Raw genomic sequence first — 18,889 nt, forward strand, 5'->3', positions numbered from 1 at the left:
GAAAGTGTAGGTACCCTCGGGTGACATGAATCGTCACTGATTGGACTGGTGGTCCTTTGAACCGGAAAGACATGGCTTACATGTTTTCAAAATATGAGCGCTGTTAGTGTCAATGTATGCGCTGCTATAAAGGATATTTTGATGCACGACATGGACATGACGTGCATCAAAATATTCTTTAATAGCAGCGCGTACGATTTATGTCGCCCGACAGCGCCGGTCCTGGCCACATTTGCGCCCTGGGCGAACACCTATTGCTATTGTGTTATTCGATTTGCTGTTGTGTTATATGATTTGCTATTGTGTTTTTGAAATTTCTGTTGTGTTTTGCACTTCAGGGCCATCGTAGTCTAAGGACAGAGGGTGTCACTCCCTGTACAGATTGTAAAGCCCTCTGAGGCAAATGTACTTTGTGACTTTGGGCCATACAAATAAAATCTGATTTGATTTGATTCGATATGAGATAGTTTAGTTTTGAAATAAATAACAGTTAAATAGAACCAATAGCAGTAACAGTAAAAAAAAAATCGAATTATTATCTAATTATTATATTAAATTGTCATGTTTATGTTGTGCATGTGCACTTTAAACAGTTTATATTTCTAACATTTTTTTTTTTTACCACAGCAGCTGGGGGGCGCCCTGTTCTTGGTACATTGGACCCACCCTTGCCTGCCTGCCTGCCTGCCTGCCTGCCTGCCTGCCTGCCTGCCTCAGTCACAGTCACCGCGGCTGCCGGAGCGTCGCTGTGCTGCGGAGGACGCTGTTCACAGAGCGGAAGATGGTGACTGTTTGGAGGCTGCAGAGGAACCTCCGGAGCTGATACCGGGGAGAAGGAGAAGGAGAAGGAACAAGACACAGATCCCACAAAAAAAAAAAAAGACCACGGCTGAAAAACAAACGGTATTAATAACAACGCTGCAACAGTTTGAGGAGTTTGAATTGACAACATCTGAGAAAGTGACATTAGAGGTTAGCTGCGGCTAACGCTAGCGAAGATTATCAGCTAGCCTGCTGCTGCTAGCCTAGCTCCGTTAGCTGAGATTTGGGATGATGTCGGTGTCAGTAAGATATAATTATTGACCTGCGGGGTTGTTGTTACATTATTTCTCCAAAGCAGAGGTATTTAAAATAAAAAAATTTAAAAAACGACTCAGTTGATGCTAGCCTGAGCATAGCTTGGATTGCTCGTGATTAGCATTAGCGTTAGCCTGATGCTAAGTGTGTTTTTAAAACGTTGAATTTAAACAACACGCGGATGTTAGACGCCGGTTTGCTCAGCGAAATTGAGTCTTTTGGCTTAGTTTGACATATCACACGTTATTCACCTGTTTTTCTTTATGTAGTCAGCTTTTTTTTTTTTTTTTAAAAGGTGGCTACAGTTAGCATTAGCAACCCCCCCCTAACATGTTCATTTATTATGTGGTGGCTAATTCAGATGTGGCTAACCGGTATAAGGAGAGAAGAGACAGAGGGGACGGTGCTTGTGTGGAGCAGGGCCAGGCAGAAAGCAGCTGAGACTGAAGAAAGAAAGGGCACCACCCGTTTGCAGACAATGGATGTGACAATAGAGCTTGTAAATGGCACACAGATATGTTGCTTTGCAGTGTCATTGGGTTTCTTCTTGGGCAGGACGGGAATCTCTTTTGTTTTTATAAATCAATCAAATAAAGAACACACAAGGCCTGTTTGTAAGTGACGCTGCATGTCTTTTATCCCATGTCTCAAAACAGACAACAATGTCCCGCTCCCCTGATAATGAGGATGGATGCTTCGTTGCCATGGATACGGAGGACGACGGCGGCGGTGGTGCAGAGCCTGCCGGGATAACGGAGGAGGAGGAAGTGGAAGCGGAAGCGAAGATGGGGACCTGCCGGCAAGACGGGAGCGGCATGGACAGTGGTGCCAAAGGAGCGGAGAGGAGAACGATGCTGGAGTTGCCGGAGGAAGTCCTCGAATACATCCTGTCCTTTCTCTCACCTTACCAGGAGCACAAGACCGCCGCGCTCGTGTGTAAGCAGTGGTATCGCCTCATTAAAGGTATGCACCTCGTATTTGCATAGGATTACGTAAAAGGGAATAACCAGAAGGTGGACTGTGGGTGTGAGTGGGCATCACGCGTAGCAGTGAAACTTTCACTTTCACACCTGAGAGTGGAAGTTTAAAACCTAATATGCTCTTTTTTTGTGTGTGTGTGTGCCTGTTTCTTTACAACTCTTTTATCCACACCAGGTGTTGCTTATCAGTGCTACCACGGTTTCTTGAGAGCTGTCCAGGAGGGAAATATCCAGTGGGAGAGTCGCACGTACCCATATCCAGGAACTCCTATCACTCAGCGTTTCTCACACAGTCAGTATGCTGCTAGATGATTTGCATGCCATGTACACAAAAACAAAAACATCAGGTTATGCACGTAACATCTTTTAGCTGTGGATCAGAGTATGAGTTCAATGTGCAGCAGATAAAATGGCTTCTGTCTTCTGTGCAAGATTAGTGACTCATGAAAAGTGCAACACCAGACACCTAATCCATTTTGTTATCCGATGGACTGCATTTAAAATAGATTCAGCGTTAGGCTGCGCATATTCATGTTTAAAAGCATTAAAAGGTGATTTATGGATAAAAACACTGATATCCAGTGTCAAAGCTGTAGCACTGACATAAAAGGTCGCTTGCATCTAAGCTTACCTTGACGTCGATGTAGAATAAATGACCATTTTTATGATGTATCTAATTATTTAATGTAGTGTCAGGCAAGCTTAACTGTGGGTTTTTAAGGTCATTTGATGGAGAAACTAGGCCATCTTTGAATTTGAGTTCTTTTTTCTCTCATTGCTCTCAATGTACTTGCACAGAAATAGACATAACGGCTAAGAATAAGGACTTGGACGTGTCTTTCACAAACACTTGGCTTTAGGATTTTACTGTTCCGTTCACACAAAAGTCTGTAAAAAATGATCAAAGTTCACCGTTTGTTTCAGCTGTGATTACGTTTGCGGTTAATCTTTCTGTTGTCTGGGTTGCAGGTGCATGTTATTATGACTCCAATCAGTCCATGTATGTGTTTGGGGGTTGCACTCAGAGTAGCTGCAATGCTGCCTTCAATGATCTATGGAGACTTGACCTCAACAGCAAGGAGTGGATCCGCCCTTTAGCCTCAGGTACGCGTCGATTACAAACAGGAACCAGAGCTGTTTTTTACGGCGTGTAGTACTGGTTAAAAAAACTTCACATGGGGCTTATGTAAGGGGAACTGTGGGAGGCTGAACCACATTAGTGAAGCTAGTAGTCAGATGCTCAGCAGCTGAGTACACAGTGTTTGAGGAGGCGGTGATAAAAAAGTAAAGAAGCGCTGATGAAATGAGATCATAGTGAAATGATTGTCTGAGTGCACTTAGGTTTTATTCTTGTAAACTTTAGAGCTTACTGTGCCTTTTTATGAAATTGCATGCTAAGGATTAAGAGGCAGAGGTTTATGTATATCACCAGAACATTTTTTCTGAGAGATCTGGTCGACTACATCATAAAGTTAAATGCTCATGGGGTTTTAAACTGTTTTTGAGGAGGGCAGGTGAAAAAAAAAGAACTGCGTAATCTCACTATGTGACATGTTTTCCATTTCTGTGCAGTCGTTTTCAGTCATGAAGTAGAATTCATCGTCAACACATGCAGTGTCATGCTTATTTATCTAAAACATTAAGGCATATCTTTGCTCTCTTCTTTTACAGGCTCTTATCCGTCTCCTAAAGCTGGAGCGACTCTAGTGATGCACAAAGATCTGTTAGTGTTGTTTGGAGGGTGGACTCGTCCCAGCCCTTATCCCCTGCACCAACCAGAGAGATTTTTCGATGAAATCCACACCTACTCTCCGTCGAAGAACTGGTGAGCACGACGAGCTAAAGGATGTAGACGATGAATCGTAAATGGAGTTCACGTTTTGTGATTCGTTCTCTCTTCTGTTGCGTCAGGTGGAACTGTATAGTAACGACACACGGACCTCCACCTATGGCTGGCCACTCTTCCTCCGTCATTGGAAACACCATGGTGGTTTTCGGCGGATCACTAGGAGCACGTCAAATGTACGAAAGCTTTACTTTAAATTTAACTGAGCTGCGTGAATAAACATCAAGTGTCGTGTTTTGCAGTCAGTAGAAATGTGACTGACTTCTCGGGTGTCAAGTGATTGTGAGTATATCATTTACTGAGAGGATGAAGTTACATCACCTGCAGTCCATTGTACAATCACTACAATTGCACACAAGTGACACAGGAGCTGTTACACAGCTTCTGTGGCTTGTTTTTCATATCAAAATATAAAGTGAGCCCATGGTGTTTTACTACCTTCCAACATAGAAATGAATATAATATTTTAAAATCTTTGGTGTTTGTAGTGTGTTGAGTGAATAAAATGTTTGTCTGTCACACCTCACCATGTTGTTGTTGTCCCCTCTTATCTGATCAGGAGTAATGAAGTCTGGGTTCTGGATCTGGAGCAGTGGTCCTGGTCCAAACCACCCATATCTGGCCCATCACCCCACCCGCGAGGAGGCCAGTCACAAGTAAGAACGCTTCAACAATCTTAGACATTTTTTTAAGGGCTTACCTAACATCCTCTGACAGTAAAGTTATTTAAGGGCAGTTTTCCCCTCTCCCTCCACTTAACGATTCATATGAAACTAAATGTCTCCTTTTTTTCCCAATAGATTGTGATTGACGATCAGACGTTGCTCATCTTAGGAGGCTGTGGTGGCCCTAATGCAGTAAGTTATGCCAGTTTTAGCCACGTTAAATCCAGAGTTCAGTGGCTAATAAATGTCTTTTCTCAAGATAAAACTGCACATATCTCTTGTTGTGGCCAGCTGAAGGCACACCTGTGCGATAATTTTTGCTGTTTAATCAGCTCACTAACACAGATTTGAACAAAATTTAAGAGAAATAATCTTTCTGTGTGGACAGAAGGTCTTTCACACATAAAGCTTATATTTAAAAACAAAGTTTATCGTTTATATATCTTGTTCAGTGTTTCTTTGTCTCCAAGCAAATGTTCCATATGATTTATACGTGAGTACAGTTTAGATTTATCCTGTTGTTTTGTGTGTTAAAGCTCCTTAAAGACGCCTGGCTCCTCCACATGGATGCACCTCCGTGGAGGTGGCAGCAGCTGCAGGTGGAAAACGAGGACCATGGGGCCCCGGAGCTGTGGTGTCACCCAGCTTGCAGAGTAAGTGTCAAAACTGCTCCAAAATGACGTTCGAATATTCGCTCTAAAAAAAAACCCCACACATTTGAATATCTATATTTGTGCATTATGTCACTAACAGGAGGACAAACTAATACGAGACATAACTACTTGTATATTTACTTTTATTTTAGTTTTAACTTAACTCTTTGAAAACATACCTACACATCACAAAATATGTAAATGAACTAATGGCCTATACTGTAAAACTTTTAAGACTGCAGACCTCTCTCTATGCGCAGTCGAGGCTCTGTATTTAGTCCACTGACCAAAATCCGAAGTACAGTGGTCCCTCGTTTATCGCGGGGGATACGTTCTAAAAAAACCCCGCAATAGACAAAATTCATGAAATAATCAGCTTTTTTTTTTACAATTATTATACATGTTTTAAGGCCGTAAAACCCCTAACCACACACTTTTATACACTTTTTTTCAGACAGGCATTAACATTTTCTCACATTTCTCTCTTATTTAAACATTCTCAAAGTTCAAACATTCGCAGATTTTACAAAAATAAGTACAATACTGTATTAGTAAATGAAACCGTATTTCACAGTTCCTCTGACGGTACGTCTTTGTCCTGGTGCCGCTCCGCTGTAACAGCTTTTTCCTCTGAAGGCCTTGGTGCAGGTGTTTTTTTCCGAACATACAACGCATTTTGTACAGTACTCCCTTAGCCAATCAGGACGTCGAACACAATGCGTGTTCATACTGTACAGTACGCTGTAATAAAAGCATGCAAAATTACACAAAAAAAAAATCTGCGAGGCTGCGAAAGGTAAACCCCGTTATAGTGAGGGACAACTGTATTTCCAAACGCTGTGCAAGTGCAACTCCTGTGACCTGTCCCTGACCCGTCGTGCAGTGCGCCCACCCGCAAAGGCAGCCGCTGATGTGTTTTTTTTCTCCCAGTCAAATATTCATTTTCGCAATCAAATCTCGTTTTTTAAAAATATTTCAATATTCGTTGACAGCCCTAGTAAGTGTCTGGCTTGTTCTGTGTGTGTTTGTGTGTAATCTGTATGTTGATCACTAATTTGTCCTCATTTGTTCACTTTCCTTCAAAGGTGGGCCAGTGTGTGGTGGTTTTCTCACAGGCTCCATCTGGCCGTGCACCGCTCAGCCCGAGTCTTAACTCTCGGCCGTCCCCAATAAGTGCCACACCTGCCCCTCTGGGCCCCGAACCGCCTTCCCTGCGCTCTCAGTCTCCTGTACGGAGCGGGGCCGCCGGTGTTGTCCTGGGAGCTGTTGAAGAGGCTCCATGTGTGAATGGTCGATGGGGCACGCTGAGACCTCGACCTTCAGCGAGAGGAAGTGCCCGAGATGGGAGCCCATCCTCGTCCCAACAGCAGTCTCCTTCCCAAGGCCCAGACAGCCCTCCGCTTCCTCCACTTCCCCCGTTATTAAATGGGTCCTCCCCTTCACCCCGGACCAGCCCAGCCCAGGCTGCATCTCCTCCCTCTCGCCCTCACCTACCTGCCTCCACAGACTATGACTGGGAGTCTCCCCCATCTGCCGCTCACCACCCTGAGGTGCCCAGCACTAACGGCCTGCATACACCTCCTGCAGGCTCCCCACGCACTCCCCCAGGAGCAGTGTCCCCCGCTGCCTTACGACGAGGACTGGAGGCAGTGAAAAACAAATCTTCCTCATCTTTACCGTCTTCATCGTCATCGTCATCGTCTTCCCTTCAGACACAGGGGGCTTCTCCTGGAGGAGGAGGAGGGGCGGGTCCTCCTGGAACTCCTCCGTCATCGTCCTCCAGCCCTCCACAGGCTGCTGGAGCTGATGGACATGCTATCCCACCTATTGCACGGCGTCTTGGCCATCACCCGCCTCAGAGCCTGAACGTAGGGAAACCTCTATACCAATCTCTCAACTGCAAACCCATGCAGATGTACGTGTTGGATGTCTCCCGGGCCAAATCTGCAGGGGTGGTATCCTGGAGAGTTTACGGGAACGGGACTCCTGCTGCGGTCACAGGACCACCCGAGACTAGCCTTCACACAGTGGTACAGGGACGGGGAGAGCTCATCATTTTTGGGGGCCTCATGGACAAAAAACAGAATGTGAAGTACTACCCTAAAACCAACGCCTTGTACTTTGTACGCGCTAAAAGGTAATGCAGCTGCAGGCGGGATCGGGAAGACGGACGCTCCATCCTGTGACCACACAAGGGAATCGACACATAAGGCCTTTTTCCTCTACAGAAGGATTTTGGGGAAAAGAACATAATCGTTGTTAGATGTTCCACTTCAAATTCACTATTCTCCCTTCTGCCTACCGCAAAGCATTCAAAATAAAACACTTTAACTACACTTTGATAAAAAACATTTGTTTGGATGAGAGTCCTGCCTCTGTGTGTGTGTGTGTGTGTGTGTGGAGGAATGTGTGTGTTTGTGACTGCAGTGATTAGAGAGAACAGGACTTTTTTTTTTTTTTTTTTTTGGTTCCCCAAAAGGTGATCGACCAAACAAAAACATTTCAGTTTTTTTCAGTGTCACCCTCCCCTGAACTCTCGAAATAGAGGAACTCTGGGGAAAAAACGGACGCTTTTAACAGGAACGGTTGATGATTACCTTTTTGCTTTTTGTATCGCTCTTTAAGCCTGCAATGTTTACATTGAAAATGGTGTGAGTGTGTGTGTGTGTGTGAGAGAGAGAGAGCGTGTTACGTGTGGTGGTGGTTAAAAGTTGTTGACTAATGTGTGTCGGGGCCCATGGTGGGTGAGAGACGTGGCACTGTACTATAAACATAGTTAAACAATAAAGGCCTCCATGTCTGCTCTGTCACAGTATTAACACGTCCTGGTGTGTGTATCAAACATCACTGAACATCTAGATTAGATGACGTACATTATTTCCAGATAAATCTCAACTTTTATGCCGATATGGATGAGATGTATGGAAGCAAAGAATAATAATAATTTAAACACTAAACACTTCATGTTACTGTTGAATTTCTATAGTTAATGGTTAACTTTCAAACAAGTTCTCAAGTAATTAAAGTATGCAACATTTAAACAACTATTTAAATTGTCGGAATCCAGCAAGACATTTTTTTTTGTATCTTAAAAATTAATTTTAAACAAACATGTTATATTAACAGCTGGTGCACAGTGGTTCACAGCAATAAGGTTTGAGTTTATGTGGTTTACTGGTTTTCCTCCCACAGTCCAGAGACATGCAGGTTAATTAGTGACTCTAAAATGGCTCATAGATGTGAGTGAGTGTGAGTGAGCGACAGTTGCCCTGTGATGAATGATGATGTCCTGTCTAGGGTGTATCCCGACTCTCATCCAATGTCAGCTGGAATCGGCTCCACAACCTCCCTCCCCGTGACTCTGATGAGGATGAGCGGTTATGAAAAATTGTGTTATATTATGTAACTCTCAGTACTTTAGTCTTCACACAACCTCTCTGTGACATAACATGGGAATCATTCAACCATTCATCCTAGGTGACAAAAGTCTGATCAGTTTATCATCCACTGTTGGCTGGATCTTCCAAGTTTTCTTTATTTAACTTGATTAAACACCTGAATGTTCACAACAAAAAAGATACAATTTGAAACATTTAAAGAGTTAAATGTAATAATTATTATTTTGCACTCAATGGATGCATTCAATCAGACGAAGTGTAATGTGTTACTTTATAGAGCTGTAGATGAGCGACCTCTAGTGGCTTTTTTTTAAACATACAGCACACAAAGAAGAGGACACTTGATCATGACTCATCTCAACTGAGTAATTGTCTCCAAATGTTATTTATAAACACATATTTCACAAGTGTTTTTCTTAAAATCTGCCACATTATCTTTAATTCTTTGCTTCATTTATTCACATGCTCAATACATCTCTAAAACAATCATTAGTATAAGAACAGTTTTATTTAAATCAGACCCTCCAAATGTTAAACAGAGCACACAACAACAACAACAACAACAACAGTTTGTTTTGTTTGCAGAGATTATCCATACGCTCTTCAGCAGATTAACCTTGTTTCAGATGCCTCAGTCAGTGTTTGGATCCTTGCTCTCCTTTCCCTCAGACACACTACCCCCCTCTTTGACCATCAATAACCTTTTACCCAGAGAGCTCCTATAGGACCAGAGCAGGGGCAGTTTAGAGAAGAGGCTTTTGATTCGTGCAGATTCAGGGACCTGGTGATGTGGCAGACGGGACTTAAGCACCATTGGCTCTGAGCTGAGGCAGTGGGAGGAGACTTTGACAATGAATGTGCTGAGGACACATGTTTACAATGATGGGGAAGAGAGGAAGAATGGAGCTGCACAGGATCACTAAACACTGTAAGTTTCTGAATGAAGAGACCAAACTCGAGAGGTGTTTTAACAGGGTTTCTAAAGCTGCACCAGAGGAGCTTCTCACTGGAGTGTGTTCGCCTCTGGCTCTTGTGCTGGGTTTGTTTGTGTAGATGTTTGTTGGTTTGAATGAATTGAACTGGAGTGTTGTGAGACCTGTTCGTGTCAGGTGATCTTGTGATGGTCTGCTTTGAAAAGATGCTGTTTAGTGTTAAATGAAGCTGTTCATGCTGCACGTTCAGAGAGTTAAACAGATTTTTATAACAAGTTTGTCATGTGAGAAGTAAAAAACCTGAATATTCACATTCCTCTGAGGCTTCCTCTTTACGCACATGCACTGTCCGTCTTGATATCTAGGGCTGAACACACCTGAGCCTCACAATTCAGAAATGTTTTAGGTCAACACGAATGCTCTCTGTTGCAGATGGTGCCTCCTTTGAACAGACTGACAGTCAAGGGAGCTAACGAAAGCCAACACAGAAGGACAACAAGGGGGCACGTTGACCTGCAGTGTGATAGGAGATATTAAATGAAACCGTTGATAACATTTGTTCCTGACTGATCTCTACTAAGTACAATACATTCTCTCCGACAAACTGAGATTAAAAAGGGACAAAGTCATCACAGGAACTAACAAGACAAACTCAAGTTCACTTCTCAGGGATGAACAGTGCTCAGCTGCTCAAAACGTCTCCAGAAGAGTCCGTGTTTGGTGCCCAGTCTTCACACAGGATGGCGTCCACCGTTTCTGCTGTACCCCGTGGTGTCTTCAGCCCCTCACCTCCACCTCCAGCCGTCTGGCCTCCTCTAGATTTTGCCCTGGGTGCTCTTGCCTGCTGTGCAGCCTGTGTGTTCACCAATCCCCTGGAGGTTGTAAAGACCCGTCTGCAGCTCCAAGGAGAGCTGTGTGCACGCGGGTCCTACCAGAGACACTATCGCGGAGTCCTGCAGGCCCTCTGGGTAGTGGGTCGCACAGACGGGCTCCGGGGCTTGCAGAAGGGACTCTCAGTCGGGCTGATTTACCAGGGTGTGATGAACGGCGTGAGGCTGGGGTCCTACTCCTACTGTGAAGCTCTGGGTATCACTTCGTTCCACGGGGGGAGTCTGCTGTCAGGGGCAGGGGCCGGGGCGGTGGGTGCCTTCATTGCCTCTCCTGCCTACCTGGTAAGTTTACTTCTTTGCTTGTGACTCATCATTTCAGGTTGTTTTGTGTCATAGTTTCATGTCCCATACAGGATGCATTGATGGTATTGTTGAGTTTTTTTCACTCATTTTTCCTGTGAACATTTAAAATAATCCTCTCAAATGTTGTACCTTGTGTCAGTAGTATATAGTTTTGGTGATATCTGTCTGTTTGTGGCCTAAAACTAGACTTAAAAGAAATTGGAAACCTCATGCATCCGATTAAGTTACACTCAACCTCACACACATGCACGTGAAAGAAAACCAAATAAGTTAATTAACAGCCGAACAACTGACATGAGCTAAAAGAGGCCAAGAGAGCCGATGTGGAAAGACGATCTGGGTAATTGTCTTCTGAGGCGAACATCTGATATATTATGCAAAAGGTCTCAGCGTTGTGTATAAATAAATGCAAACAGATCATAGAGAATGAATGCAACACACACACACACACATCTATGACCAAAAATCAGACCATGTTTTCACCCTGTGGGTTTGTCGTCTTTAACAAACCTGTAATGAAACTAATTGGATCATCCCCTGTAAAGCAGTAATCCACGGCAACATAATAGATATGTCAGCTCTGTATCAGATCAGTGACAGGCAGTGTTGTAATGTCAGATTACATTGACACATGACAAAGGTTGTGCAACATTGTAGACTAATTTCATTCGTATCAGTCACTATTGGACAATCTCTTTTGCCCTTTTTGTTTAAACAGCTTTTGGTTGATGTAATCAACCCTGAAGAGATCCTTTCCTAACACGTTTCCTCACGAGTTTAAAGTTTAATATGGATCTTCAGCAGCCTGAGTTAGTCAAATCAAGTGGGTATCTCTCAAAGTTATGGTGTTTTTCTCCAGGAATAGTAACCCAAATAGGGAAATTTCGTAATAAAAGAGGGAAATTTTGACTAAAAACACTTTAAATTTGGAAGATACTCACATGATTTGTGATTTGTAATTGCCTTTTATAAATGGATCTTTTCAATAAATCAAAATGGAACGTAGCCAACAACTCTTTCAATAAATAAAGGCACGTGAGTACTGTCTGAAAAATGTGAATCCTTTTTCACAATAACTGTTTGAGCAACTAAAGAGATAAAAAAAGAAAAGTTAGAAAAGGAGATTAAAGGGGAAAAAGATGGAAAACAACAGCAGCTTCCTAACTGGGTGTATCAATCAATAAAGAAATAATTAACACAATATCACAATTTGTTACAAACAGTGACATGACAGGACACTGGCTCCATTTCAAAGGCGTCTCAAATGTCCTGAATCTATTTTTACGAGCGGCCGTTTGGCAAAGCAGCATTACACCGGGGTGTGTAAGGTACAGTCAGGTTAGTCACAGGACGCGTCTAATTTGATTACATGTAGTTTGATATAAAACAATATGACCTTAATCTGATTTCTTCTCCAGATGCCTCATTAATTTATCTTTACATGACTCATCCTTTGTTTGTCAAAACAGATACAGATTTGATCTGCGTCTATGAAACCAAATGAGACTTGAATCAGCTATAAATGTTTTATTGTATTACATGTTTTGACGTCAGTCTCGAATGTCGTCTTCTTGATTTACAGCTCAATTTATGACCATCCTCTCTGCACGTCCGCGTTTCTACGACAGGATCAGCGTTGTTGTTTTCTGCCTCAGCTGTCAGTCAATCCATTTAAAACCATCTAACCTTTTGCACATTCATGGAAAGATAATATTGTTTGGTGGTCTATATCTAGCTCACTAAATATACCCTGCACTTTCTTTAAACCTACCTACTGCTGCCAAAAATATACAGTATCCTGTGACTCCCTCCTGTGTGCTGTTGGCAGTGAATGAAGCCAGGAGAGGTGAAGGTTATTTTATCAAGCAGAGAGGTGTTTTTGTGCCATAACTGCTACATCGGTTTATTCTTTAGATTAGGTTTCATGAAAATAAATCACTAAGGAATGTGTTTGACAGGTTCCTGATAAACTGTGTGTTATGAAACTCACACCTGGTGACCATTGGTTACCTGCAATTGTTACATAACTCATCCCGACACCTGACTCAGACATTATACAACTTAGTGACAAGTCTGGTTTTGTCTGTTTATCTTGGCGTGGTATCTGAACGCACATTAAACCTTGTGTGCTGCGTTTTCTTTACAGGTGAAGACCCATCTGCAGGCTCAGACTGTGGAAGCCATAGCAGTAGGCCACCAGCATAACCATCTGGTAAGACAGACACATTCAGTATAAGACTTTAGTAAAAAGTAGCAGTACGACAGTGGAAACACTTACCAATATAAGTAAAAGGTAATTTATAATTCACAGTAAATGTGTGTAAATATTAACAGAAAGTATCAAAAGTAGTGACGCCCTGCGAGCTCCCCCTAATACAAAAGAGTCCTGTGCCGTGGGTTTGACTCCAGCCTGTGGTCTTTTGCTGCGTGTCGCCCACTTCTCTCTCGTCTCTCGAGAACGCAGAAGAGCTCAGGGGAAGAAGCCAAGTCAGTAACATGCATCAATGGGACATGAATGTATACAGAAGTGCATCATCGGAAGTCCCCCGGCACCTCACCTGAGCCAGGCCTGACTATAAGCTCTATCAACAAGGAACATCTTACGTCTACATTTAGTTGCGGAGAGGGTGTCCCCTTCCTGAAAGCACTGATTGATACTGTATTTTGATTTTAAAACTTTATACTGACTCCAGCGTGTGTGTCAGGTCAACTCGATGTATTAATAATACATCAGAAAACTGCTCCTAAAAGGGATGAAACACGTTTTTTTATCACTGCATACTACCATCACGTGACAGAAAATCTTCCACATTATCATGAGGTATTATTCCAACACAAATGTTTTTGTTTTCCTCCACTTCAGGGAGTCTCCGATGCTTTTGTTACCATCTACAGAAGAGAAGGTCTAATTGGCCTTTGGAGGGGTGTAAACGGGGCCGTGCCTCGAGTCATGGTTGGCTCAGCTGCTCAACTGGCAACCTTCACCTCTGCCAAGGACTGGGTGTCACATTCTCAGGTAAGTGTGAAAAAAAACACAGCTGACATTTTTCCAGCTCGTAAAAACCAAGCAGTTGCTGTCACTCCATCATTCAAAAGTCAAACCTCGGTTAGTAATCAGTTTCTTTTCTTCACCTTGCAGTGGTTTAGTCCAAACAGCTGTCTCACGGCCTTGATAGCTGCCATGATCAGTGGAGTCGCTGTGGCAGTCACCATGACGCCATTTGACGTCATCAGTACACGTCTCTACAACCAGCCTGTGGATGAGTCCCACAGGGTGGGTGACCTCTTTTCATCAAACTATAAGTATTCTACGTAAATGCACTCAAATACTGAAGCTCTGGAGACTTATTGTTTGTCTTGTCTGCATTTCAGGGCCGTCTGTATCATGGATTTTCAGATTGTATGCTGAAGGTGTGCCAAGCTGAGGGCCTGCTGGGGTTGTATAAAGGCATGGGTCCTGTCTTTCTGCGTTTAGCTCCACACACGGTGCTCAGCATGCTGTTCTGGGATTTGATGAGACAACAGACAGTGAAGAGCAACCAAAGCCAGGGAAGGAGCTAAAACACCCCAAACGCCTCAGTATGATTGACTGCATTTCATTATAGCTACAGAAGTGGACCATCAACTAACAAAACACTGAAGTTAAAGCACAAGTTCAACATTTTGGTAAATGGGCTTGTTCACCTTCTTTCATTTACCATACAGATATGAAGGTGGTGTTGATCTTCTATCGAACTCTCTGCCAGAAAGCGAATAAGCTGATTTCCCAAAATGTCAAACAATTCATCGAAGTGAGACTCGTTCTGACTCCGGATGCACTCGAGTACTTGATAAAAATGGACACATCTTGCACAGACTCTTAAGATTTTCTCAGATTTAGAGTTGCTGATAAACTATCAGGTTTTTACCTTAATACCTCAGTTGATGAATTTACATGCAAAGTCTCTGTTCGCAGTGAACCTGAAATAAGTATAAATAAGAGTTGTGAAACGACGGAGCGGCTATAATACTCTGGACAGCTTTGGATTATTAAACATGAGCTCTGTATTGTTTGTCACAGTTTAATGGATAACTCTAGCTGCCTTGTGTGTGTTTTATGTAAAAACATCTGATGTTTTTATTGACTGATATGAACTACTGGTACCCAACGTCAAGAATGCCATTTGATTTACAGAAATGTAACTTACGGGTAATTCAAGCTTTTGAACAGCGGTTGATGACAATAATAATCATGATAATGTTAGTTATGATAACAATAATAATAATAAAGACATTTTTGTATGAAATGTGTGAATTTTGCAACGTGTTTTATTTTAGTTTGTCCCAGTGAAAAGATTTCTGATTGCTCTTTGAGACTAATCATCTTCCTGAGAGGATTTTCAGCCTCTTTCATCAGGAAGCGATTGAACTGACAAACACACTCAAATCACATTTGACCTTTGGAGCTGAAGCATTGAGCACACTCGGACCTGATCAGTGGGAAGAAATAAAGGCGACTTAAGGGTTTGGCTCACAGGAATTGTCATGTAATTTCTAATCAGGTTCGTAGATTGAAGTAGCATGAGTGAGAGATCAGAGTGTCCTCGTTGAGACGAGGTTGACATTAAAATGTTTCTCCCCTTCCCCTGGATCCTGGGAACTTCTGAATCGATGCCTTTTGATTCAAACCCAATAGACTCTTTTTTTCAAGGTGAGTTGACTTTTTCTGCCTCGTGGCAATAAAATACGCATGTGTGAAGTAGTTTCTTTACATAAATGTTGTTTGATTATGGTGTTTCTTTTCAAGGTCTTGTGGGTGCATGTGGAATATCAGTGGTGTGCAATTTGATGAGAGTTTACTACTTCCTTCAAACATTCAGGTGAATTTACTCTGTGGAAATGAAAGAAACAATTTAATATAGATTTTTCTCTATGTGCAATATATTCAGTATAATTTTCTCTCCGCACAGTGATTCTGAATCTGAAAATGAAAGCAAACAGAGATCATCCTCACAGAGCAATGTTTTGAGAGGGAACTGGAAAACATCTCTCCAGTTCTGGTCTCTGGTGGTCCTCCTGTCCCTGGTGGGCTCGAGGGTTTCCTCTCTGATAGTGCTGGAGTTTTCTCTCCGAGCTGTTTCTGCCTGGGCATCATCAGGACTGGTGAGTTCCTCATGTTAAATGTTTGTTATTGTGCTCAACACACTAATCTGTCTGACCTATGTTCCTGTATCTGTTTGAACACCAGGACGCCAATTGCAGAAGCCTAGACTTGCTCCTCATCCAGAGCCAGTTCTCCCTGGGTTGCGGCCTCACCTGTACTCTGGTATTCCTCCATCAGGGGGCTCCACGCAGCTCCTTCAACTTGTTTCTAGCAGCTGCTCTCAGCTGGGCACTGGCAAGCATCAGCCACAGTCTGTGGAGCCATGTGGCTAGACTCTACCCACTACATAGCACAGAGCGTTACTGTGGGAAATGCATCACCCTCCTGACCTCCGGACACGCCATATTGGCTTCTCTGCAAAGAGCGGTTGTCTTGGCCTTTGCTCTAGCAACTGTGGCTTCCACCGCTACAGTTTATGACCACTTCCTGTCCCAGAAGGATGCTCTAAAGTTTCTCCATTGACACTCTGCTACACTATGTTGGTGGTCTATGTTCAAGGTGATTATCTGGCCAACTATTTGGGGAATGAAAATGGAAGTCTACTGGAGAAAGAAGATTAGAAACTAGAAACTACTACAGTTTGGTCACCCATGCATAAAAAAGACACAAGTCAGCCAAGTCACACAACACAAATGAAAGAACACAATTTAACACATGTTCAAAAAGCTCTGGAGCACACCTAGCCACTAAGTTTAAAACTATGTTGATGTTAGGAAAGACAATCAAACAATGTCAGAAACACAACCCATAGCTCAGGGAACAGGCGGGTATCCTTCCATTCAAAGGTTTAACTGCTGTTGGCACAAAAAGATCTTTAAGCTTCATTGTGTAACTCTCAATTTTGCACAGAGGACCAGAATCGGCAGACTGGAACAAAAGCCTTGTTGGACACTGTAGTGGTGCGACTGGGAGGCTTACTGGTGCTCATGCTGACCATGGGTTACTGGTCTGATGTCCTTCACGTCCTCATCACTTTCCTGGGTGAAGCCGCATGCCTGCTGCCCTCTCAGGACCTGCTGCAATCTGTGTTAGAGGTCTGTATCATCATTTAGGCAATTACTTCTACTTCTTCATGTAGTCATTATATATTTGTTAGTTGTCAGTAATGTTGAATAACATGAAAATTTGAAAGTGTTAATTGTCATGCTTTGTTTTTAGGAGGAAGACACAAGCTCAAGCGAATCCAGTCACAAACCAAAGGAACGCAGACGGAAAACATCAGATGTAGGGTGATGGTGTACCTGCAGTCTACCTCAAATATCAATGACTACCTCCAACGTCAAGATGTGCTAATACTTGATATTAATAATAAAATAATAAAAGGATTACTGTGACTGTTTTTGAGTCTTGAGACATAAAGAGACTGTTTTTGTTGTTCTGGATGATGTTTTTTCTGTATGACACAGCATAATTATACCAAACCCAAGTCGTTTAATAAAAGTCTTGAAAGCTACACAGCAGCTGTCTCCAATGTGGTCATGGACAGAAAGTATTAATTACATGTACTCAGTGTTGAACTCAAGAAGCTTTATGGTGCTTTTTTTTTAACACATGAATTCAACTATTTCTTCAGTAGATTAGATTAGTATTTTCGTGAATTTCGTGAATAATACATTGATGATTCGAGAGGAATTGGTCAGGAGGGTGTTTACTTCATAAGACTGTAATCATCCGGATGACACACTGGCATGCATAGTCCACTGAAGATCACCATATGTCACTAATTTAAGGAGCGCGTCACCAATTTTACACAAGAAGTACAGCTCAGCCTGCGAAACCAGTTCTTTAATGTATAATTAGATGATTAGAAATGATGTCATTTTGTGACTCTGGAGGCAGCTTTGTAAAGTTTGAAAAGAAAAACCCCTGACAAGGTCATCAGAGTTATCTTCAGGTATCAGGTATAGGCAAAGAAGTTGCTTAGGAGCCAGGAGTGAGGGAGGGGGAACCAACATTTTTAGAGCCTGACTCTAACTAGAGATTAAAGTCAAGATATTTCAGCCTCTGTTGCTTTAATTTTCACCATTTATTGTTTGATCTGCCCTTTCACAATTCCCTCCTCCTCTGCTCAAAGCAGACAAACAGTCTAACTCCAGTTGAGGAACATTTATGTAAAGTAACAGTGTTTCTCCCTTAAAAGTAGCTTTTCCACCCCTGAAGATGTTTACAGTTAGGAAGTCAACATCGACTGATTTTTGCGAACATGTAATTGTCACTGTTTTTCTTATCTGCTGTGTTTCTTCCTGTTCCTTCCCCTTCACTTCCCCTCATTCTCCTTCTATTGTTGCCCCGCTCGCCCAAAATTGAGGATTGCAGTAAAAGAAATTATACTGTGCTGATGGTTGCGTAAATTGAAAAGTCATGCAGAAGCAGAAGCGGTGAAGAAGTTCATAGAGTTTAATGAGGATTTTGGCTGTTGAAGGGGGCGGAGCGTGGAGGTCTGGGGATTGTGTCATCAGTAGGCATGCTCCCTCCTGCAACCGTGACATCACTGCAGCATTCCTTTCCACGGAGCTGGAACAACAGAGACCCCCATCACTCTCCTCATCTCCGTCTCCTGTTCACCCTCTTTCGCACATTCCTGCCTCACTCCTCTCTCACGCTGACCTACATTGATCAGGAAAGTTTTATTCAACATTTACACTCCTTGCTCCATCCTCCCTTTTTTGACTCTTAGGAGAGGAGTAGACCTCACAAGGGTTGGCTCCGGAAACTAACCACAATATTTTTGCTGATCGGCAGACCTGATATTGCTCACCAGACTCACTCAAACACAACAAAGCAGCTTTTTCATGGCTCTCTCTTAGACATCACTCACTGTTGCCCCCCTCTCTCTCTCTCTCTCACTCACTCTCCTAATGCACCAATATCTCCTCTTGCACAATGCCCTGATTCATTGCACTGTATTGCTCTGCTCCTTTGCAGTCGCTTTGAACACAAAAGCTCCATCAGGAGAGTCCAGTGAAGTCCACCACACATTGGTGAGGCACAAATGGACGCAA

The 18,889-nt window shown here is 42.8% G+C and overlaps 3 protein-coding genes across 4 annotated transcripts; all 3 read left to right on the forward strand.

Annotated features, from left to right (window-relative positions):
* Positions 1-693: 693 nt before the first annotated feature.
* On the forward strand, positions 694-7,557 carry fbxo42 (F-box protein 42). Of its 2 annotated transcripts, none has more exons than XM_019272698.2 (10): positions 694-903; positions 1,734-2,040; positions 2,233-2,349; positions 3,027-3,161; positions 3,729-3,882; positions 3,969-4,079; positions 4,463-4,559; positions 4,704-4,760; positions 5,105-5,221; positions 6,307-7,557. In XM_019272698.2, the coding sequence occupies exons 2-10, from the start codon at positions 1,740-1,742 to the stop codon at positions 7,360-7,362; spliced, it is 2,145 nt and encodes a 714-aa protein (XP_019128243.2). In that variant the 5' UTR covers positions 694-903; positions 1,734-1,739; the 3' UTR covers positions 7,363-7,557. The 2 variants fall into 2 exon arrangements, with proteins under 2 accessions (XP_019128243.2, XP_027134939.1); XM_027279138.1 differs by lacking the exon at positions 694-903 and adding an exon at positions 1,483-1,576.
* A 1,854-nt stretch (positions 7,558-9,411) lies between these two features.
* slc25a34 (solute carrier family 25 member 34) lies at positions 9,412-15,020 on the forward strand. Its single transcript, XM_010742219.3, has 6 exons — positions 9,412-9,547; positions 9,984-10,723; positions 12,891-12,956; positions 13,608-13,760; positions 13,884-14,018; positions 14,117-15,020. Exons 2-6 carry the CDS (start codon positions 10,223-10,225, stop codon positions 14,303-14,305), a joined length of 1,044 nt encoding a protein of 347 aa, XP_010740521.2. The 5' UTR covers positions 9,412-9,547; positions 9,984-10,222; the 3' UTR covers positions 14,306-15,020.
* Positions 15,021-15,210: 190 nt separating this feature from the next.
* LOC109140670 (transmembrane protein 82-like) lies at positions 15,211-17,410 on the forward strand. Its single transcript, XM_019268133.2, is given in 7 exon segments — positions 15,211-15,434; positions 15,531-15,603; positions 15,694-15,886; positions 15,972-16,338; positions 16,341-16,385; positions 16,737-16,921; positions 17,046-17,410. Coding segments are annotated over 7 exon segments (1,020 nt in total). The 5' UTR covers positions 15,211-15,352; the 3' UTR covers positions 17,121-17,410.
* The last annotated feature ends 1,479 nt before the right edge of the window (positions 17,411-18,889 follow it).

The sequence above is a fragment of the Larimichthys crocea genome, chromosome VI (genome assembly GCF_000972845.2).
Source record: "Larimichthys crocea isolate SSNF chromosome VI, L_crocea_2.0, whole genome shotgun sequence".
Lineage (NCBI taxonomy): Eukaryota > Metazoa > Chordata > Actinopteri > Sciaenidae > Larimichthys > Larimichthys crocea.